At 40.7% G+C, this 24,630-nt stretch overlaps 1 protein-coding gene across 1 annotated transcript; it reads left to right on the top strand.

Annotated features, from left to right (window-relative positions):
- Positions 1–519: 519 nt before the first annotated feature.
- Positions 520–24,616, top strand: LOC134657822 (facilitated trehalose transporter Tret1-2 homolog). Its single transcript, XM_063513394.1, has 9 exons — positions 520–647; positions 6,177–6,403; positions 8,161–8,227; positions 8,469–8,725; positions 10,214–10,346; positions 13,651–13,784; positions 20,736–20,831; positions 21,328–21,507; positions 24,344–24,616. Exons 1-9 carry the CDS (start codon positions 575–577, stop codon positions 24,614–24,616), a joined length of 1,440 nt encoding a protein of 479 aa, XP_063369464.1. The 5' UTR covers positions 520–574.
- The last annotated feature ends 14 nt before the right edge of the window (positions 24,617–24,630 follow it).

Here is a 24,630-nt window from a genome sequence, read left to right as displayed (position 1 = left end):
TACTCATTCTCGAGTACAAACTAAATATCTAAATACCGCCTAAACCAGCAATACAATTTTTCTGCATTTTTTGCCATTTACTATGTAAATATGTCTCAAAAAGAAAATACTCTTATGATATCGATACGACTATTTGTTTAAGCGCGAGGTATCACAACTCCTCAATTTTTGAAAATTTCCAAAAACGGGATCGACAAAAAAAAAATTTACTCATAGAATCTGGTCACAAAATTTCACAAGAATCGGTTGAGAATTGTGACCTGTAGAGGAGAACATCCGGATATACAAAAGCAGAATGCCCGAGTCAAAACGTAGACCTTCGCTACGCTTCGGTCAATTAAACTGTTTAGTTTCCTTTTTCCTTCTGATACCTAGGTAGTTATTTTACGAGTAGCTTAGCTTTATTGTGGCAAAAGCTTGTCCCGCCATAACGCTCTCACTCGTGTACGGAATTCAGTAACGGTCGCGCGCGGCAATTGTTTAAAATTCGAACACATTTTTTTTTACTTTGCGATTTGTGTGCGGCCACGCCTTTTCATTTGTTTCTTAAATTTTAGTGTATTTAAAAAGTAAAATGTTAAAGTATACGGTGAAGAAATATTGTTCTGAAGGGAGCAGGATAAATCAAGTCATTATGGCTGCTTTAAGTAAGTTTTTTTAAATATAAATTGTCTTCTTACTTTAGGAAAAAAAACACTATCGCAACACCAAACAAATAACCTAAAACTTAAAAACTAAACAAAATTAATGTACTTACTTACAAACAAGTGCAATTTATAAAAACGGAAACTGAGTACGATTTTTTTCAATTAGGTAAGTATGTTTAACTAGCGACCCGCCCCGGCTTCGCACGGGTTAACAAATTATACATAAACCTTCCTCTTGAATCACTTTATCTATTAAAAAACCGCATCAAAATTCGTTGCGTAGTTTTAAAGAGCTAAGCATACATAGGGACAGACAGACAGCGGGAAGCGACTTTGTTTTATACTATGTAGTGATGCTTTAGGTATCCTCTTTATTTGTACCTAGAGCGATATTTAAGATAGGCTGATTGGGTCTTTGTGCTGGGCCGTTGCCTGCCTCGTAAATGCGTTGCAACCTCCAGCCAATCGCTTTCGAACGTATCCAGGATATCCCGTTAACTTCGTCTAGGGTTGCCATATGTCAGGATTTTCCATTTTTCCGCGACACGTCAGGATTTTGGGTCCTTTGTCAAGATTACGGGGGGACTTGGCGAGTGTCAGGGTTTTTTAGAAATCTCCACTAGACGCCAGATAAAAGGCTGGCAGGTGGGAACAGCATAACCTTAATATTTTTAAGGTTATAACTTATAAATATCTCATTTTGTTGAGTATGAATGAAGTATTTATTTAAACGATGTTTTAATTTAAACAATGGATATGCCAATCTGGCTGGCACACGCTATTACTTAATTGGTTTCCCGAATTCTACATAACTATAGATAGACACCCGTGAATAGGTATAATAAAAGTAACATTAAAAAGTAATAATTAACCCATATTATATTAATCATGTGTTATTTCAATCAAGAAGAACGCTTTACACTAATATGGATCCGCCGCCGGTATACCTAATGATAGTTGCGCGTGCGATCATGCGGCATGCGGATACGAATCCAAAAAAAAATTAAAGAGGGACTGAGCTTGAGATTTAATCTCTATTATAATCTCAATCTCAAACTCTGTGAGATATTAAAGAAAATAGCTGAATGTCGGGCTTAGCCCGACCTTTTAGTGTGAAGGGCGCCGCAGGCGCCCAGTATCTAAGAGCGCGCTGAATGTCGGGCTTCGCCCGATCTTTTAGTATGAAGGGCTGTAGGTATGTAAAAGAGCGCGAAGCGCGCTGAAAGTTCGGGTGAAGCCCGACCTTTTAGTGTGAAGGCGCCCAGTATACCTATGTAAAAGCGCGCGATGAATGTCGGGCTCCGCCGATCTTTTAGACAGGCGGGGCGTATGTAAAAGCGCGCCTTTCTGTGTGAAGGATGTAAGAGCGCGCTTCTGTTTTTTTTTTATTGGCCTCAAACGTACAAGAACCCTCTTTTTGCGTCGGGTAGGTGGTTAAAAATAGGCTTTGCTGTAATTATTAGCCCCGATTTCTCGTACCTAACTTCTGACAAATAAGTAAAGCCTAGGCTTTAGTACCAGTCAAGATTTAAACCCTCTACCTCAGGGTAGAAAATCGCACAGCTGAACGTTTCAGCCAGGGTAACGGCAACAGTAATGGCCAAAAACCAATTATTATGGGCATTTTTTTCCGTACTATGTTTAGATAACTGATGCCCATAATAACTAGTACCTAAAGATCATAAATGGTGGACTATAGGTAATGCGTTACTGGGTAAGTATTAAGTACTACTGTGCTTTATTGGTGCCGTTACCCTACATCTGCTTGAAATACACACGACACCACATTTTTAAGTTGTAACTTATGTATAGGTATCTAGTAGGTAGGTAAATAATAACTTAATCAAATCGAGACGACCTGCTTTGGAAATTAATACTGTCTCATTAATGTGTCAATTAATTGTGTAACATCTGTTATAATATACGTACCTGCTCTAGTAGCACGGTCGCATTTTTATCGTTTATCACCATGCCTGTCACGTTCTAACAAGTATGTAAGTGCGAAAGTGACGGGCATAGTGATAGTCGATAAAAATGGAACCGTGCTGAGCCGGCTGGGGTAATTGGGGTAGGTTAGTCACACTTTTACATTAAAATACATATATACTCGTATTAGGTACCTATTCTTAATATGTGACGTTATCTATTAAAAGGGACCTTATTGTCGATGGCGAATTCACCCGCCTGCAACGAATTCCACCTCGTAATATTTTTTTTTTTATCAATGAAATACTGAATCAAAGTGTAGCAATTGGCTGAAAAAGACATTGACTCTGATTCATCTAGAAATGTCCTGATCCCGACCGCCGAACCTTCGAGAAAACGTCATGCATACATACATAACCAATACAGCTCGCCAAACAATAGCTCCGCACAAAATGTACCGACGCAACTGCGAAACAACTGCAGATGGTTGCAATATTCGCTGATCTGCCTATTAAGGAGCTAGTCTAAACTGAACTAGCTCCTTCGTTACTTCCTTAACAAGTTATTAAACCTAAGGGTGATAAGGGTCACGTGGGTCTTCAGGGTCTTGGTTTGTTTTTACACATGTTGAGGAACTAGGGTTGACCGTGACCATAGAGAAGTGCTCACTCCGTAGGTACATTAATTTCCTTAATTAAGTACCTATTTAATAGTAGGAGCCTGGCGGGGGCTGTCTCTGCATGCGTCCCATTTACAAGGTCAAGGACATCGGTGTACCCCTTACATTTCATTAAAACGTCAAAAGGGCTCTACGTTTCGACTTCGGCTCGCGCACGCCTCGCAGAAGTCGCAGAAACACCATTGTTTTAATGATGGGAAAGACGTAAGTAATTGTATTGTATCCTTGAGAGACTCGCTAGGTGGCTGGATCAAGGGTCACATCATTTTCCTGTCAGTGAAACCCTTCAATGCGGATAAGCTGGGGTCGCAACCAAGACTACGAAATATAATGTATCGCGATGACAGATGCGAAGAAAACTGGTATCTTTTCTGTTTCCTGAACTTTGAAAAGTTCTGCTCGGTACATAGTCCAAGCACCTTATTAGCCTTAACCTTTTGGACGCCAATGACCGATATATCCGTAGGTTCAACCCCAAAAACCGAAAGACCGATTAATCGGTCACAGACCACAGAGCAACATAGACCTACGTGCATATGCATAAAGTTCAATTTCAGCTTTGATACTTCGGTGACGTGGCGTCAGCGTGACAGCTTTTGTGTTAGATACGGCGTCGAAAAGGTTAAAAGCACCCATAACAGAAAAAGTAAGGGCGAAGTAAGGGCGTGGTACGGGCATGTGATGCGGAGGGATGAAAGTCATGTGACGAGAAAGGTATTACGACTGAATGTGGAGGGAAGTACGAGGAGAGGAAAACCGAGGAAAAGGATGGACTGTGTGAGAGATGATATGAAACGAACGCGAGTGAATGAGATGACGGGCGACAGAGAGGTGTGGAAGAGAAAGACATGCTGAGCCGACCCCAAGTGAATGGGACAAGGGCAAAAGAATGATAATGAGTTGATGACTTCCCTATATCCATTCTCCATCAGTGATTCCCCGCGCACGCGTTGCTATAATTAAACTTTGTGAATGGGACAATATAGCATTGGAATTTGTTCCCGGACAGATTTAATTACGTTGTTTTCCCGTAGGACGACAAGTGGCCTTTATGAGGTTAGGCAATTGATAGTTATTGATGCTTGTTAGTACATTGTTATTGGCGTTATTGGCATTCATATTTGTTTGTAAACAAGTTTTGAGAATATTTTGGGGTTGGATTTTAATTGGACGGTTAAAAAGGTAACACAATTCAGATCATACCTATTTGGGTCATAACCATTCTCCATCCCATTCCATTCCATTCTCCATTCCATTTCGGAAAACTGGTGACTTTCTTGTGAACATTCTAATATATATTAACGACTAGCGACCCGCCCCGGCTTCGAACGGGTTAACAAATTATACATAAACCTTCCTCTTGAATCACTCTATCTATTAAAAAGCGGCCAAGTGCGAGTCGGACTCGCCCATGAAGGGTTCCGTATTTAGGCGATTTATGACGTATAAAAAAAAACTACTTACTAGATCTCGTTCAAACCAATTTTCGGTGGAAGTTTACATGGTAATGTACATCATATATTTTTTTTAGTTTTATCATTCTCTTATTTTAGAAGTTACAGGGGGGGGGGACACACATTTTACCACTTTGGAAGTGTCTCTCGCGCAAACTATTCAGTTTAGAAAAAAATGATATTAGAAACCTCAATATCATTTTTGAAGACCTATCCATAGATACCCCACACGTATGGGTTTGATGAAAAAAAAAATTTTTAGTTTCAGTTCGAAGTATGGGGAACCCCAAAAATTTATTGTATTTTTTTTTATTTGTGTGAAAATCTTAATGCGGTTCACAGAATACATCTACTTACCAAGTTTCAACAGTATAGTTCTTATAATTTCGGAGAAAGTGGCTGTGACATACGGATGGACAGACAGACGGACAGACAGACAGACAGACAGACAGACAGACATGACGAATCTATAAGGGTTCCGTTTTTTGCCATTTGGCTACGGAACCCTAAAAACTCCGCATCAAAATCCGTTGCGTAGTTTTAAAGATCTAAGCATACATATAGACAGATAGCGGGAAGCGACTTTGTTTTATACTATGTAGTGATTTGGGTATTTTTTACTAGTGTTTTAATCATATTAAGCGTTCAATTTGTAGAAAGATGTCGGTTCATGTCATAATTAAGAGCCCTTTCCATTCTTACCGAGAAAAAAAATCCCCTTTTTTTGGTCCATTTGCTGATATTTACTTTATTTACAATACAACCTTTTATAATAGTAATAAAGCGGATTAACAAAAAAACCGGCCAAGTGCGAGTCGGACTCGCGCACGGAGGGTTCCGCACCATCAACAAAAAATAGAGCAAAACAAGCAAAAAAACGGTCACCCATCCAAGTACTGACCCCGCCCGACGTTGCTTAACTTCGGTCAAAAATCACGTTTGTTGTATGGGAGCCCTACTTAAATCTTTATTTTATTCTGTTTTTAGTATTTGTTGTTATAGCCGCAACAGAAATACATCATCTGTGAAAATTTCAACTGTCTAGCTATCACGGTTCGTGAGATACAGCCTGGTGACAGACGGACGGACGGACGGACGGACGGACAGCGAAGTCTTAGTAATAGGGTCCCGTTTTTACCCTTTGGGTACGGAACCCTAAAAATGAAACGTTAAGGACACTTTTGTCTCATATTCCGTTCGTAAAACCTCGTAATTCTGAGTGGCAATAATGTAAAAATTCCAAAATCTAAAATGCAAGTTGGGGAACTTTATATATGACACCGTAAGATTGTGAACCCGTTAGTTTATAATCTAACGTAGGTTAGGTTAGACTATAATCTCCCTACCGTCAGTTTATAATGTAACTAGCGAGATTGTAATATGACGAGTGTTTACAATTTTACGGTGACATATACAACTTGCCCTCGAGCGTCCACTCAGTTTTAGTTTTCACCTTCATTTGTTTTCCAGTGGTCCTCCCAGTATTCTCGTACGGCATGGCGGTCGGCTGGCTGTCACCCATGGGTCCGCGTCTCATCAACGACCCGAGCCTGCGCGCGACCGTGTCCACGGACGTGGTGTCGTGGATGGCGTCCGTCGTGTACCTGGTGGGCACGCCGTCCGTGTTCCTCTTTGGATACATCGTGGATAATTATGGAAGGAAGAGGGCTCTCATGTTCACTTCCTTCTCTATGGCTGTGAGTACCTCTATCTCTACTGACATATAGATGGTCAACCAAATCTTGTCAGTAAAAAAAAGCGGCCAAGTGCGAGTCGGACTCGCCCATGAAGGGTTCCGTATTTAGGCGATTTATGACGTATAAATAAAAAACTACTTACTAGATCTCGTTCAAACCAATTTTTGGTGGAAGTTTACATGGTAATGTACATCATATATTTTTTTTAGTTTTATCATTCTCTTATTTTAGAAGTTACAGGGGGGGGGACACACATTTTACCACTTTGGAAGTGTCTCTCGCGCAAACTATTCAGTTTAGAAAAAAATGATATTAGAAACCTCAATATCATTTTTGAAGACCTATCCATAGATACCCCACACGTATGGGTTTGATGAAAAAAAAAATTTTGAGTTTCAGTTCGAAGTATGGGGAACCCCAAAAATTTATTGTTTTTTTTATATTTTTGTGTGAAAATCTTAATGCGGTTCACAGAATACATCTACTTACCAAGTTTCAACAGTATAGTTCTTATAGTTTCGGAGAAAAGTGGCTGTGACATACGGACGGACAGACAGACGGACAGACGGACAGACGGACAGACAGACAGACAGACAGACAGACATGACGAATCTATAAGGGTTCCGTTTTTTGCCATTTGGCTACGGAACCCTAAAAGGCGCGAAATCAAATTTTCTATGGGACGATATCCCTTCGCGCCTACATTTTTCAAATTTGCCGCCTTTTTCTACTGTCAAGATCTGGTTGACCAAGTATATATAACCACACACCCCACGTACCTGGGCGTTTTTTTTTGTTGTCCCCTACGCTTTTTTTTCATATTTGGGTTTTTAGGGTTCCGTAGCCAAATGGCAAAAAACGGAACCCTTATAGATTCGTCATGTCTGTCTGTCTGTCCGTCTGTCCGTCTGTCCGTCTGTCCGTCTGTCTGTCCGTCCGTATGTCACAGCCACTTTTCTCCGAAACTATAAGAACTATACTGTTGAAACTTGGTAAGTAGATGTATTCTGTGAACCGCATTAAGATTTTCACACAAAAATAGAAAAAAAACAATAAATTTTTGGGGTTCCCCATACTTCGAACTGAAACTCAAAATTTTTTTTTTCATCAAACCCATTCGTGTGGGGTATCTATGGATAGGTCTTCAAAAATGATATTGAGGTTTCTAATATCATTTTTTTCTAAACTGAATAGTTTGCGCGAGAGACACTTCCAAAGTGGTAAAATGTGTGTCCCCCCCCCCCGTAACTTCTAAAATAAGAGAATGATAAAACTAAAAAAAATATATGATGTACATTACCATGTAAACTTCCACCGAAAATTGGTTTGAACAAGATCTAGTAAGTAGTTTTTTTTTTATACGTCATAAATCGCCTAAATACGGAACCCTTCATGGGCGAGTCCGACTCGCACTTGGCCGCTTTTTTTATGTTATTTCTACTCAGAATCACGAGCTCTTTCTATCCTAATAGGAGAAAAAAAGTGTCCGAAAATTTCCATACATTTTTCGATCTTTCCATTTCGCGACCGCCATACAAAGTCAATGAATGGAAATAAAAACCTTAGGAACACTTTTTTTCTCCTATTAGGATAGAAAGAGCTCGTGATTCTGAGTAGAAATAACATAAAAAATTCCAAATTTGAAAAAAAAGTGTAGGGGACAACGAAAAAAAAAACGCCCACCTACCTACTTGTAATGTAACCCCCTGGTGGTCCAGGTGTCCATTTCTTCTGCAATCTTAAATATCTTTCCACAGGCATGTTGGGGTCTGAAGCTCTACTCCACATCTACATGGGCCCTTATCACCGCGCGAGCCATTATAGGTACTTACTGTTTGTTAGTTGTTGTCCTATCACATTTTAATTAGACAGACATAGGAAATATTTAATTCGTTCAAAGACACGGACCAATCACGGCACGGGATTGACTCGAAGATGGAGTAAAACTACCGTATAAGTGGCAGAGGGGGTAGCGTTACTATGCTGAGTCTAGAGGATGTCTTGTCTGTAGGCAATAGTCCCAAAGCGGGTAGGGAATTAAATATCTTACGTTTATTTTTAACAGGCCTGGGCGTCAGTGGCTCGTACGTGGTCACCCCACTCTACATCAAGGAGATAAGCGAAGACTCCATCCGCGGGACGCTCGGAAGCCTGGTCGTCCTCAGCCAGAACCTTGGCAACCTGGCGGTGTATATCATGGGGGAATATTTGAGTTACCACGCGGTCCTGTGGATCTGTCTGGCGGTGCCGCTGGTGCATTTGTTGGTGTTTGCTACGATGCCAGAAACGCCCTCGTATTTGCTGAAATGTGGGAAGGTTGAGGTGAGATATGTTTTGATATTAGACATAATATTTGTCTTAGTATGTTGACGGCCACAGTAAATAAAAAGCGGCCAAGTGCGAGTCGGACTCGCCCATGAAGGGTTCCGTATTTAGGCGATTTATGACGTATTAAAAAAAACTACTTACTAGATCTCGTTCAAACCAATTTTCGGTGGAAGTTTACATGGTAATGTACATCATATATTTTTTTTAGTTTTATCATTCTGTTATTTTAGAAGTTACGGGGGGGGGACACACATTTTACCACTTTGGAAGTGTCTCTCGCGCAAACTATTCAGTTTAGAAAAAAATGATATTAGAAACCTCAATATCATTTTTGAAGACCTATCCATAGATACCCCACACGTATGGGTTTGATGAAAAAAAAAATTTTGAGTTTTAGTTCTAAGTATGGGGAACCCCAAAAATTTATTGTTTTTCTTCTATTTTTGTGTGAAAATCTTAATGCGGTTCACAGAATACATCTACTTACCAAGTTTCAACAGTATAGTTCTTATAGTTTCGGAAAAAAGTGGCTGTGACATACGGACGGACAGACAGACGGACAGACAGACAGACAGACAGACAGACAGACATGACGAATCCATAAGGGTTCCCTTTTTTGCCATTTGGCTACGGAACCCTAAAAAGCGACCTGTGAGATAAAGGTAGGCTAACTACCTAGAATGTGGGCTAAAATAGATGAACATGATTGATTGATTGTTTAACCGAGTCAAAAAATACTCGTGGCGTCTTTATTAACAATTTTCGGCTTCGCCTCAAATTGTTACTCACGCCACTCGCCTTTTTAGGGTTCCGTAGCCAAATGGCAAAAAACGGAACCCTTATAGATTCGTCATGTCTGTCTGTCTGTCTGTCCGTCTGTCCGTGTATGTCACAGTCACTTTTCTCCGAAACTATAAGAACTATACTGTTGAAACTTGGTAAGTAGATGTATTCTGTGAACCGCATTAAGATTTTCACACAAAAATAGAAAAAAAAACAATAAATTTTTGGGGTTCCCTATACTTAGAACTGAAACTCAAAATTTTTTTTTTCATCAAACCTACACGTGTGGGGTATCTATGGATAGGTCTTCAAAAATGATATTGAGGTTTCTAAAATCATTTTTTTCTAAACTGAATAGTTTGCGCGAGAGACACTTCCAAAGTGGTAAAATGTGTGTCCCCCCCCCCCCTGTAACTTCTAAAATAACAGAATGATAAAACTAAAAAAAATATATAATGTACATTACCGTGTAAACTTCCACCGAAAATTGGTTTGAACGAGATCTAGTAAGTAGTTTTTTTTAATACGTCATAAATCGCCTAAATACGGAACCCTTCATGGGCGAGTCCGACTCGCACTTGGCCGCTTTTTTGACCTCTCTTAAACAACGGTTGCATAAAATACTATTACATACTCAGGGAGCGTAATTTTATTTACGCTCGTGTTTTATTTTTGACAGCACTCGTAATATCTGTGCAGGAAGCTCGAGAGGCTCTAGGATGGCTGCGCTGTCGCCAGAGCTCGGAGGCTGTGGACAGCGAGCTGAAGATGCTCCTCATAGAACTAGAACAAAACAAGACCAACCAGTTCAGATACGCCATCAAAACTCTTGGTGAGTCTGTTATTTTGTTAAGACGAAACAGGAGCTGAGATTTAAATATTTTAATAGGTAAATATACCCGTCTCGCTAACGCGGAAGCGGCTCCTAAAACTAGTGCGATAAGGGCAAGGCGAAAAATCCTGCGTAAGAATCTCAAAAATCGAGGTTTCGTACTCGACTGTTTCCTCCTCCAAAACTTAAACAATCGGATCCAGATTTATAAATTTAAATGATTATGAAATTATCTGTGTAGGACCGTTTTGCTTTTTTGGCTAATTGATATCAGTTTTGAATACCACGCCTCTCATTGCGGCATAGTCAATTAGGCCATTTTTGAAGGGCTGTAGCGCCTTAAATAACAAAAATATCAAAAAAATAAAAAGGGTTCGACACAGATATTGACAATATTAATCTGTGTTTAAAAAAAATCATTGCTCTAGCTTTAAAACCCGCGGAGGAAACAGTCGAGTACGTTTGTATGGAAAATATACCACTCCTGTTTCCTCTTAATAACATTAATAACTAGAATTATATAGCTTTTCTAACCTCATGATACCTAAGGAAGAGCGGAGGATCCCAACACAAGATATTTTTGCTTACAGGGAGGCTCCATCCCTTAGCTTACATTTGTGACGTTATCTATGAAAAGGGACCTTATTGTCGATGGCGGCATTATTAACGGTGCTCCGATATAAATACAATGCCGCGCGACGCTCTGCGGCGTAAACGCCATCGACAATAAGATCCCTTTTCATAGATAATGCCCCATTTATCGTGTAACTTACAATAATAAATAATTTTGTATTTGATATTAGGGACTTGATACACTCCGCCTCAGACTTGGCACTCTCGATCTTAATCTTGGTTGGCACTTTGGTCCTCTTGACGCACGGAACTCCGTTGGCTCAGGGACCCAAAGTATTCGCTTCTTCATAGACCTTGCTACAAATCGCTTGCTGTTTGCATTGCTGCCTTTGAGGCGATCGATGTATTCGTTGCAATATTATATCGTATATTAAAATCGTAGGTATGCAATTTGTTGCAAGATCTGGGGCCCGTTTCTCAAAAGCTTGTACTATTATTATATTACAAGCGGATGTCACTTTTTGACAGCTGTTGTTAGAAAGGGACTTCCACTTGTATTACAAGTTACAAGCCCCAAACGGGTCCCTGCCGGCCTAGCCAAGGTGACAATCGCTATCGCTTCGACAACGAAATGCTTTGTGCCTCTCTATCACTCTTCCATATTAGTGCGACAGTGACAGTAGCGTTTCGATCGCTACGGAGCGTAAGCGATTGGCATGTTGGCTACACGGCATGTTCCCTCTTTAAACCGTTCCTATTTTTAACAGTCAGAATGAATATAATCTATATATCAGTGTCCCGCGAAGGACTTTTAGACAGGCTTAAGTACTCATACCCCTTATTTCCATTGTTTACATTTAATTTCTATTTTATCAGTCTCCTGTTGACAGTCCAAATCAAACCAAACGACTTTCCATTTCATTCCGTAGACTAGATATTGCAAACAACATTTTATTTATTTAGTGAAACGAGTCCTTGAAATGAGTCCTTGAAACTGACTTTGGGTACTATTCCAATAGCTTACTATGACTAAGTATGTGACAGTGGCACTCGCCTGGCGATGCTGGCGGCTGTTGGACACATTGTTTAGACAGTTGACATATGTATGTCAAATAGTATGAACTAGCGACCCGCTCCGGCTTTGCACGGGTTAACAAATTATACATAAACCTTCCTCTTGAATCACTCTATCTATTTAAAAAAACCGCATCAAAATCCGTTGCGTAGTTTTAAAGATCTAAGCATACAGACAGACAGACAGACAGACAGCGGGAAGCGACTTTGTTTTATACTATGTAGTGATAATTGCGCTTAACATATACTTTTTTTGAGCGGGGGGGGGGGGAGACTCGCCGCTCCTTTCCACTATCCTACCTTGCTTGTCCCTAGTACCATAGAGAAAAAAATACATAGAGTGCTCACTCCATACATCAGTTTTAATACCAAAAAGACTATTAGCATCTAGCATCGAGTAGCGGAACTATCAGTATACTTGACAATAGATGTCGCCACCGACCGGAAAGTCTTATGCTGTTGAGATAAGACTTTCCGGTCGGTGCTACATCTATTGTCAAGTAGCAGTACTGATAGTTCCGCTACTCGATGCTAGATGTAGACACTGAAATTAATAGTCTGAACTGATGTATGGAGTGAGCACTCTATGTATTTTTTTCTCTATGCTAGTACTTACTAAACCCACTTCGGCGGTTCACCTTCTTTGCCGTTAGCGAGGGCACGCTGGGATCGCGGACATTCCACCACAGGGCCGTCCAGCCTAGGTGGCGGTGTACGTGGTACGTGGACACTGTGGTGTCGGTTTTCCCTCAAATCCTCTTTTAATCGCCTTATAACCTCCCATTTGCTCTACATGGCCGAGCCACCGAAGCTTTAAGTGACTTACTTAACAAAACAGGTGACGATCACGTATACGTTGACCAAAATCAACATTTTTGACACTAAATAAATACCAATGACACGCGACTACCAAAATCCCCATTTCTATTGACACCGCGAATCGTGCAAACAAGTGCTAACAATGTTTAATCATTAAATATGTAGGTAACATTCACAGGTATTTGACGCTCAGCGGTATTTAACCAGTATAATACGCTCTCCAATTATTTTATAGTTGCTACCGTCTTGTGACCAGCGTATTCTGGAGAGTTTGAGAAATTATATCGCAAAGTGAATAGAAATATACGACCTTGTTACCTTTCTTCGTGACAGCAAATGATACAAGCAGCGATTGACCGTGTTACATGAAGGCCACGATCACGATAACCAATGGAGTGAATTTGTTAAAGATTGAAAAATATCCAAAAAATGTTGCATACTATATACCTATTATAAGGGTAATTGCGCTAGTTTCCGTCTATGGTCTAGAGCAGCGGTCGGCAACAAGCGGCCCGCGAGCCTCCCTGGCTATTTTGTATGTAATATTGACAAACGACAATGCCTGATAAAGTCACAATGTGCGGCCCACATCAACTTTTTTAACTACTATGTGGCCCTTGGTTGCCGACCGCTGGTCTAAACCTAGAGCATAAAACTAGTTATCGTTGACGGATTAGCAAATAAAATGTTTCATTTTTAATTTTCTACTTGCGATCTTTGACCTATACAAAGGCCCGTCCAAAATCGATTTTATTATTGAATCGATTAAGCGACTCGGCAAAAATTTACATATAAGTACAAATAAATAAATAAAATATTTTCTTTTTTTTTTCAACAGCATCAGACCGCATCGCCTTCCGCGCGTTCCGCATAGTCCTCACCATAACCCTGGCCAGAGAACTCTGCGGCTGCCTGGCCGTCCTTCACTTCGCCTCCAAGATCTTCAGCGAGGCCAACCACAGCGGCAGCTGGGTATGTACCTACTATGTACTCTCTTTAGACGTATCTCTACCCAGCAGGGATGTTGCGGATGCAGATTTTTTGACATCCGCGGATGCGGATGCGGATGCGGATATTTAAAGGCTCACATCCGCGGATGCGGATGCGGATGTCAAGATTAGGTACTTCTAGAAAACGTCAAATATTACATTTTTAGTATATTTTATTAAAAAAACGAAACGTTTAGTATTTGAGCAAGAATATAGGTGCGTTATATTTAATAAACAGTAACTTGGCCGACTTTTCTGGATCTAGACGATTTCGTCATTACCTATAACGGGTAATGACGAAATTACCTAGCACACGCCGCCGCTAAGACGTTCCCGTACCGATTTGTTTGACATCCGCATCCGCATAAGCTCCGCATCGATTTTATGCGGATGCGGATGCAGATGCGGATGTTGAAAATAATGCGGAAGTTCCGCGGTTGCGGATGCGGATGCGGATGTTCGCAACATCCCTGCTACCCAGTACCGTCTTTACCATAAGGGCATTATTTTCAACATCCGCATCTGCATCCGCATCCGCATAAGCGCCGCATCGATTTTATGCGGATGCGGATGTTGAAAATAATGCGGAAGTTCCGCGGTTGCGGATGCGGATGCGGATGTTCGCAACATCCCTGCTACCCAGTACCGTCTTTACCATAAGGGCATTATTTTCAACATCCGCATCTGCATCCGCATCCGCATAAGCGCCGCATCGATTTTATGCGGATGCGGATGTTGAAAATAATGCGGAAGTTCCGCGGTTGCGGATGCGGATGCGGATGTTCGCAACATCCCTGCTACCCAGTACCGTCTTTACCATAAGGGCATTATTTTCAACATCCGCATCTGCATCCGCATCCGCATAAGCGCCGCATCGATTTTATGCGGATGCGGATGTTGAAAATAATGCGGAAGTTCCGCGGTTGCGGATGCGGATGCGGATGTTCGCAACGTCCCTGCTACCCAGTACCGTCTTTACCATAAGGGCATTATTTTCAACATCCGCATCTGCATCCGCATCCGCATAAGCGCCGGATCGATTTTATGCGGATGCGGATGTTGAAAATAATGCGGAAGTTCCGCGGTTGCGGATGCGGATGTTCGCAACGTCCCTGCTACCCAGTACCGTCTTTACCATAAGGGGCCCGTGCCCATGTCCCCCATCCTCAGGGGGGCCCCAAGGACAGACAATAACAGTATATTTGATTACTCATAATAAATAGAAGATCATAGTTGAAAAATGTTAGTTTAATTAGCTTTCTTTACTTTCCAAGAGGGCCCCAAATTCTTATGTGCCCAGGGGTCCCTAGGGTTGCCAGATGGTCGGGATTTGGCGGGATTCTCCCGATTATTAGCATGTGTTCCCGATTCCCGACAAAGTGGAAATTGTCCCGAAAAACAGCTGCACGTTATCTATATATATAAATGCAAGTGTCCTGACTGACTGACTGACTGACTGACTGACTGACTGACTGATTCATCAACGCAGAGCCGAAACTACAAAAGCTAGAAAGTTGAAATTTGCACACTAGGTTGCATTTATAAAGTGTACAAGAGATAAGAAGCGATTTTGAAAAATTCAACCCCTAAGGGGGTTAAAAAGGGGATGAAAGGTTGTATGGGGTACAAGTTTAATTTTAAGCTAGGAATTTGAAACTTTGTAAAAATGTATTATATTAAAAAACAAGAAAACTAATTTCAGCGTTTTTGAAAATTCCTCCCCCAAGGTGGTGAAAAAGGGGTTGAAAGTTTGTATGGTGATCAAATATTTTTGTGAGTGTGGGACTTGAAACTTTGTATATGGGGATACTATTATAAGACAAGAAAAGTAATTTCAGCGTTTTTGAAAATTCATCCCCTAACAGGGTTAAAAAGGGGTTGAAATATTGAATCCATTACAAATGCTTTGAAACTTCTTAGAAAAGGCATAATAGCCGATTACAAAATAAAGTAATTGCGACGTTTTTGGAAATTCAACCCCTAAGGGGGTTAAAAAGGGGATGAAAGTTCGTCTTGGGGTGCAAATTTCATTTTAAGCTAAGAACTTGAAACTATTTGCAATAGATATTAAATTTAAGTACAAGAAAACTAATTTCAGCGTTTTTGAAAATTCATCCCCTAAGGTGGTGAAAAAAGGGTTGAAAGTTTGTATGGATATCTATATATATAAATGCAAGTGTCCTGACTGACTGACTGACTGACTGACTGACTGATTCATCAACGCAGAGCCGAAACTACAAAAGCTAGAAAGTTGAAATTTGCACACTAGGTTGCATTTATAAAGTGTACAAGAGATAAGAAGCGATTTTGAAAAATTCAACCCCTAAGGGGGTTAAAAAGGGGATGAAAGGTTGTATGGGGTACAAGTTTAATTTTAAGCTAGGAATTTGAAACTTTGTAAAAATGTATTATATTAAAAAACAAGAAAACTAATTTCAGCGTTTTTGAAAATTCCTCCCCCAAGGTGGTGAAAAAGGGGTTGAAAGTTTGTATGGTGATCAAATATTTTTGTGAGTGTGGGACTTGAAACTTTGTATATGGGGATACTATTATAAGACAAGAAAAGTAATTTCAGCGTTTTTGAAAATTCATACCCTAACAGGGTTAAAAAGGGGTTGAAATATTGAATCCATTACAAATGCTTTGAAACTTCTTAGAAAAGGCATAATAGCCGATTACAAAATAAAGTAATTGCGACGTTTTTGGAAATTCAACCCCTAAGGGGGTTAAAAAGGGGATGAAAGTTCGTCTTGGGGTGCAAATTTCATTTTAAGCTAAGAACTTGAAACTATTTGCAATAGATATTAAATTTAAGTACAAGAAAACTAATTTCAGCGTTTTTGAAAATTCATCCCCTAAGGTGGTGAAAAAAGGGTTGAAAGTTTGTATGGATATCAAACATTTTTTCGAGCGCGGGACTTGAATCTTTGTATTTGGGGATATTATTAAAAGACAGGAAAAGTAATTTCAGCGTTTTGTAAAATTCATCCCCTAACAGGGTTAAAAAGAGGTTGAAAGTTTGTATGTGGTTCAAATTTTATTTTAAGCTAGGTACTTAAAAGTTTGTAAAAAGATATATTATTAAAATACAAGAAAACTAATTTCTGCGTTTTTGAAAATTCATCCCGTAAGGTGGTAAAAAAGGGGTTGAAAGTTTGTATGGATATCAAACATTTTTTCGAACGCGGGACTTGAATCTTTGTATTTGGGGATATTATTAAAAGACAGGAAAAGTAATTTCAGCGTTTTGTAAAATTCATCCCCTAACAGGGTTAAAAAGGGGTTGAAAGTTTGAATCCATAACAAATGCTTTGAAACTTCTTAGAAAGGCATAATAGCCGATTACAAAATAAAGTAATTCCGACGTTTTTGGAAATTCAACCCCTAAGGGGGTTAAAAAGGGGATGAAAGTTCGTCTTGGGGTGCAAATTTCATTTTAAGCTAGGAACTTGAAACTTTGCAAATAGATATTAAATTTAAATACAAGAAAACTAATTTCAGCGTTTTTGAAAATTCATCCCCTAAGGTGGTGAAAAAAGGGTTGAAAATTTGTATGGATATCAAACATTTTTTCGAGCGCGGGACTTGAATCTTTGTATTTGGGGATATTATTAAAAGACAGGAAAAGTAATTTCAGCGTTTTGTAAAATTCATCCCCTAACAGGGTTAAAAAGAGGTTGAAAGTTTGTATGTGGTTCAAATTTTATTTTAAGCTAGGTACTTGAAAGTTCGTAAAAAGATATATTATTAAAATACAAGAAAACTGATTTCTGCGTTTTTGAAAATTCATCCCGTAAGGTGGTAAAAAAGGGGTTGAAAGTTTGTATGGATATCAAACATTTTTTCGAACGCGGGACTTGAATCTTTGTATTTGGGGATATTATTAAAATACAGGAAAAGTAATTTCAGCGTTTTGTAAAATTCATCCCCTAACAGGGTTAAAAAGGGGTTGAAAGTTTGAATCCATAACAAATGCTTTGAAACTTCTTAGAAAGGCATAATAGCCGATTACAAAATAAAGTAATTGCGACGTTTTTGGAAATTCAACCCCTGAGGGGGTTAAAAAGGGGATGAAAGTTCGTCTTGGGGTGCAAATTTTATTTTAAGCTAGGAACTTGAAACTTTGCAAATAGATATTAAATTTAAATACAAGAAAACTAATTTCAGCGTTTTTGAAAATTCATCCCCTAAGGTGGTGAAAAAAGGGTTGAAAATTTGTATGGATATCAAACATTTTTTCGAGCGCGGGACTTGAATCTTTGTATTTGGGGATATTATTAAAAGACAGGAAAAGTAATTTCAGCGTTTTGTAAAATTCATCCCCTAACAGGGTTAAAAAGAGGTTGAAAGTTTGTATGTGGTTCAAATTTTATTTTAAGCTAGGTACTTGAAAGTTCGTAAAAAGATATATTATTAAAATACAAGAAAACTAATTTCTGCGTTTTTGAAAATTCATCCCGTAAGGTGGTAAAAAAGGGGTTGAAAGTTTGTATGGATATCAAACATTTTTTCGAACGCGGGACTTGAATCTTTGTATTTGGGGATGTTATTAAAAGACAGGAAAAGTAATTTCAGCGTTTTGTAAAATTCATCCCCTAACAGGGTTAAAAAGGGGTTGAAAGTTTGAATCCATAACAAATGCTTTGAAACTTCTTAGAAATGCATAATAGCCGATTACAAAATAAAGTTATTGCAACGTTTTTGGAAATTCAACCCCTAAGGGATTTAAAAAGGGGATGAAATTTCGTCTTGGGGTGCAAATTTTATTTTAAGGTAGGAACTTGAAAATTTGCAAAAAGATACTAAATTTAAACACAAGAAAACTAATTTCAGCGTTTATGAAAATTCATCCCCTAAGGTGACGAAAAAGGGGTTGAAAGTTTGTATGGATATCAAAATTTTTTTCGAGCGCGGGACTTGAATCTTTGTATTTGGGGATATTATTAGAAGACAATACAAGTACAAACACACACAAGAACAAAAAGGGGTTGAAAGTTTGTACAGGGTACAAATTTTATTTTAAGCTAGGAACTTGAAACTTCATAAAAAGGTATTATTTTAAAACGGAAAAAAAATAATTTCAGCGTTTTTGAAAATTTATATCTCAAGGTGGTGAAAAAGGGGTTGAAAGTTTGTATGGAGTTCAAACATTTTTGTGAGAACGGGCTTGAATCTTTGTACAGAGGCATATTATTAGAAGACAGGAAAAGTAACTTCAGCGTTTTTAAAAATTCATCCCCTAAAATGGTTAAAAAGGGGTTGAAAGTTTATATTGGGTTCAAATTTTATTTACTTCAAACTTCGTAAATAGGTAGTTAGGTAGTAGGTTTTATTAAATAGAGGACATGAAAATCTTCTAAGGGGGTTGAGAGGGATTATGTCGAGAACAATTTTATTTAGTTAGGGGCTAGAAACTTCGTAGGTTGTGAAAGACATGTCTCATGCGTTGTATAATATTAATAATTAACAAATGATTAACCGTCCTACTGCAATATTTTGCTGCATAATGTTCTAAGCTAATGTAGAATATATAACCACCAATATACAAATCCACGCGTACGAAGTCGCGGGCAACAGCTAGTAAAACAATAATTTCAAGTGCCGAACTGTCGTCAAGCAAGCGAGCGACCCGTGTCTAGCGCGTCAGCGTTATAAAAACGTCTATGGGCAGAGCAGCTGACGTTGTGCCAATAATAAAATATCGTTGTTTTTAATACAATTACTTTAATTTGAATGTTTTTTTTCCCGACTTAAGTCTCAAAATCCCGAAAAATTTATATTATTTCCCGAACCCTAGCCCCAGCACAGTTTAAGACGGCCCAGCCTCTACCTCTGCTTTCCACTCTCTATGTCATACGACACTACCCCTAGATCTTAAGAGGCCCACTGATTATTAGTCCGCCGGACGACGTCAGCCTGTCAGTTGTTCGGAACTGTCAACTTTTTGTTCTAACTTGCAGGCTGATGTCCGGCGGATTGAAAATCAGTGGGCTCTTTTATCAACTGTCATATTTGACCTAACACAAGACCCTTGACACATCCTTGACCTGATTTCAAGAAGTCCTGATAACCTGTTTAAAAAATATCCATAAACTTAAACGATATAATAATCCATATAATTACCGAATCCGCTGACAACATTTTACAGGATTCAGTTGAAAATTGCAACTGAAAGGGGCCACTGAATTAGTCCGCCGGACGATATCGGCCTGTCAGTTGTTCAGAGCTGTCACCTTTTGCGTTTAACTGTTTCAAATGCATGGGCGTAGGCAGGTACAGGCAGGGCCCCCCCCCCCTGGAGCTCAAATTTTACATACAATGCAGGCCCCTCTGTGGCCTCTGCCCCCCCCCAGGCCTATGAATTCGCCACCCCCTAGTTGACTGGCTGGCTACGCCCTTGTTCAAATGTCAAATATGAGAGTAGATATAGGAGTCACTGATTTTCAGTCCGCCAGACAACATCAGCCTGTCAGTTAGAACAAAAAGTTGACAGTTCCGAATAACTGACAGGCTGATATCGTCCGGCGGACTGATAATCAGTCGGCCCCTTTATAGAGAACAGCTGGCTGAACAGGAAAGCATTTTAGCCCAAGCCAATGATTTATAACTCAAGATACGTTATAAGCGTTCCAAAATTGAAGCGCTTAACTTGTGACAAATTGGACAAGTTTCCTTTAGTCGCATCTGGACAAGCGAGAAATGTGCACGTGCTAACGAGCTCCCGCACACCGAAAGAGAAAGAGACGACCTTATGTTTAACAACGAGTGTGACAAATGGATGGAATGAGAAAATTAATCAAATATAACAGATTTCTTCGTGGGCACAGAAATAAATATGGAAGTATTTTTTGTGCTCTTCAAGTATGAGTATAACCTATCTATAGTTATATAATATCATTGGCCCAAGCTAGAGGAGTCGCTCTTATCGTTGCAGGTGCTGACCGCCAACCAACAGGCGACGGTGCTGGGCGCCGTACAGTTGTTCGGGTCCGTCACGGCTTCCACTTTGGTCGAGAGGACTGGGAGGAAGGTAACAACACTTTATGAATAGTTTCCTCCCGAATGAATGAGTTCTGGGATAAATGCGAGTATCAAACATTTCGGCATATAAGGACACAAACATATTGTAAGGGCTGTCACCATAAAATAAATCTACAATTGGTGATTAAATTGTGTAGGTACGTGTGGACGCTAGACTTAAAAGTGGGCTTAGGCTACCCTTATGAATTTCAAAAACGGTTCTAACCAACACCGCAACTCCCAGAAGAAAATAACAAATAAATAAATAAATAAATATTATAGGAAATTTTTACACAAATTGACTAAGCCCCACGGTAAGCTCAATAAAGCTTGTGTTGTGGGTACTCAGACAACGATGTATATACTCGTAATATACAAATACTTGCCCTTACCGGGATTCGAACCCGGGACCGCGGCTTCACAGGCAGGGTCACTACTCACTAGGCCAGACCGGTCGTCAAATGAATGATAATTTACTATACCATACCTACATGTTTTGTCGTCAGCCGCTCTTGAGCGTGACATGTTTCGTGTCCGGCGTGTCCATGTGTCTCCTGGGCGCCTGGTTCGCTATGGGCGGCGGCGGCTGGCTGCCCGTGGCGGCGCTGTGTCTCTGCATCTACTGCGACGCGGCCGGGCTGCAGCCTGTACCGTTTGTCGTCATGACCGAAATGTTCTCCTTCCAAGTAAGTTACCATATCAGCTATAAGACACTAAATACGGATCAGTGTAACAGGCTGTTATGGTCGCGCTGTCTCTGTATCTACTGTGACGGACTACCCAGTACCATTCGTGCTGGTGACCGAGATGTTCTCCTTTCAAGTAAGTTACCATATCAGGTATAAGGGACGGATCAGTGTAACAGGCTGTTATGGTAGCGCTGTCTCTGTATCTACTGCGATGTCGCCGGGCTGCAGCCTGTACCGTTTGTCGTCATGACCGAAATGTTCTCCTTCCAAGTAAGTTACCATATCAGCTATAAGACACCCAATACGGATCAGTGTAACAGGCTGTTATGGTCGCGCTGTCTCTGTATCTACTGTGACGAACTATACCCCTGCCATTCGTGCTGGTGACCGAGATGTTCTCCTTTCAAATAAGTTACCTACCATGTCAGGTATAAGGGACGGATCAGTGTAACAGGCTGTTATAGTAGCGCTGTCTCTGCATCTACTGCGACGCGGCCGGGCTGCAGCCTGTACCGTTTGTCGTCATGACCGAAATGTTTTCCTTCCAATTAAGTTACCATATCAGCTATAAGACACCCAATACGGATCAGTGTAACAGGCTGTTATGGTCGCGCTGTCTCTGTATCTACTGTGACGAACTATACCCCTGCCATTCGTGCTGGTGACCGAGATGTTCTCCTTTCAAATAAGTTACCTACCATGTCAGGTATAAGGGACGGATCAGTGTAACAGGCTGTTATAGTAGCGCTGTCTCTGCATCTACTGCGACGCGGCCGGGCTGCAGCCTGTACCGTTTGTCGTCATGACCGAAATGTTTTCCTTCCAATTAAGTTACCATATCAGCTATAAGACACTAATAAATATGGATCAGTGAATCAGGATGTTATGGTAGCGCTGTCTCTGCATCTACTGCGACGCGGCCGGGCTGCAGCCTGTACCGTTTGTCGTCATGACCGAAATGTTCTCCTTCCAAGTAAGTTACCATATCAGCTATAAGACACTAAATACGGATCAGTGTAACAGGCTGTTATGGTCGCGCTGTCTCTGTATCTACTGTGACGAACTATACACAGTGCCATTCGTGCTGCTGACCGAGATGTTCTCCTTTCAAATAAGTTACCATGTCAGGTATAAGGGACGGATCAGTGTAACAGGCTGTTATGGTAGCGCTGTCTCTGTATCTACTGCGATGTCGCCGGGCTGCAACCTGTACCGTTTGTCGTCATGACGGAGATGTTCTCCTTCCAAGTAAGTTACCGTATCAGCTATAAGACACTAAATACGGATCAGTGTAACAGGCTGTTATGGTCGCGCTGTCTCTGTATCTACTGTGACGAACTATACCCCTGCCATTCGTGCTGGTGACCGAGATGAGGAGTAAGTTACCATGTCAGGTATAAGGGACGGATCAGTGTAACAGGCTGTTATGGTAGCGCTGTCTCTGCATCTACTGCGACGCGGCCGGGCTGCAACCTATACCGTTTGTCGTCATGACCGAGATGTTCTCCTTCCAAGTAAGTTACCATATCAGCTATAAGACACTAAATACGGATCAGTGTAACAGGCTGTTATGGTCGCGCTGTCTCTGTATCTACTGTGACGAACTATACCCCTGCCATTCGTGCTGGTGACCGAGATGAGGAGTAAGTTACCATGTCAGGTATAAGGGACGGATCAGTGTAACAGGCTGTTATGGTAGCGCTGTCTCTGTATCTACTGCGACGCGGCCGGGCTGCAGCCTGTACCGTTTGTCGTCATGACCGAAATGTTCTCCTTCCAAGTAAGTTACCATATCAGCTATAAGACACTAAATACGGATCAGTGTAACAGGCTGTTATGGTCGCGCTGTCTCTGTATCTACTGTGACGAACTATACCCCTGCCATTCGTGCTGGTGACCGAGATGAGGAGTAAGTTACCATGTCAGGTATAAGGGACGGATCAGTGTAACAGGCTGTTATGGTAGCGCTGTCTGCATCTACTGTGACGCTATAACCAATGCCATTCGTGCTGGTGACCGAGATGTTCTCCTTCCAAGTAAGGTAACTGAATGATGTTTGCTTTGAATCCCTCGTGGTGTCCTAGTAAAGTAGTCCCCACATACTGTAAGATAGGATGTTGTACTCGTACAAAGATTTATAAACTCCGGGAACAGGAAGGCACGTCGTAACCTCAATTTGTGTATCAATTTTATCTAACATATCTGGGACAGATTGACAAACGCCACTCATCCATACATTATTTAAGTTTCGATTGCCGTTTACTATCAACGATTGCCATCTTGACTAGGCCCCCTGAGACTATAACATATATGCAGCAAACTACACCATATACCATTACATCATTATCAGAACTAACAAACAATTAGACTCTGAATTTTATATTAAAGGAAAAAATGGAAAAATTTCGCTTCCGGCAGGACTTGAACCCGCAACCTCCGCAATCCGTGCGTTAGCTCTGCCAATTGAGCTACGGAAGCCTACCAGAATCTTGCGAATTTTTCCATTCCTTCCCTCATGCATACACGCCTTTGGGGTGGCGTATAGCGACATCTACCGAGAGACGATTACATCTTTTTTAACGGCACCGGAGTCTCAAGTTGCATTGAGAATTCACCAGTAACAATGTGCTAACCCGTACTAAATCAATTTTTTAAACATGCAGATTACGGAGGTTGTGGGTTCAAGTGCTGCCGGAAGCGTATTTTTTCCATTTTTTCCTTTAATATAAAATTTGGAATATCGCTCGCAGACGTAATCTGCATGTTTAAAAAATTTAATTAGACTGAACTAAGATGAGTGTGAACTGAGCTCAAAATTCCCATTATTTTCTAGCTCCGCGGCACCGTCACCTCTCTAGTCATAGCCTTCGCCTGCGCCCTCGTCTCCATCGAACTTCGCTTCTTCCACCCCCTCTCCGAACTAGCCGGTCTCCACACAGTCTTCTTCCTGTTCGCCGGCGTTTGCCTCGTCAGCACCGTCTACATCGTCGTCTGCGTGCCAGAGACAAAGATGAAGACCATAGACCAGATCTACGCTAGGATTGGCGGGAAAATTCAAGATGGCGCGAAGCGGGGCTGCGAAGCGCCTGACGTAACGCGGTTGTAGGTTATTTTTTAGGT

Source organism: Cydia amplana, chromosome 21, assembly GCF_948474715.1.
Source record: "Cydia amplana chromosome 21, ilCydAmpl1.1, whole genome shotgun sequence".
NCBI lineage: Eukaryota > Metazoa > Arthropoda > Insecta > Lepidoptera > Tortricidae > Cydia > Cydia amplana.
Note: the sequence above shows the minus strand (reverse complement) of the source record. Positions and strands in the feature narration are given on the sequence as shown.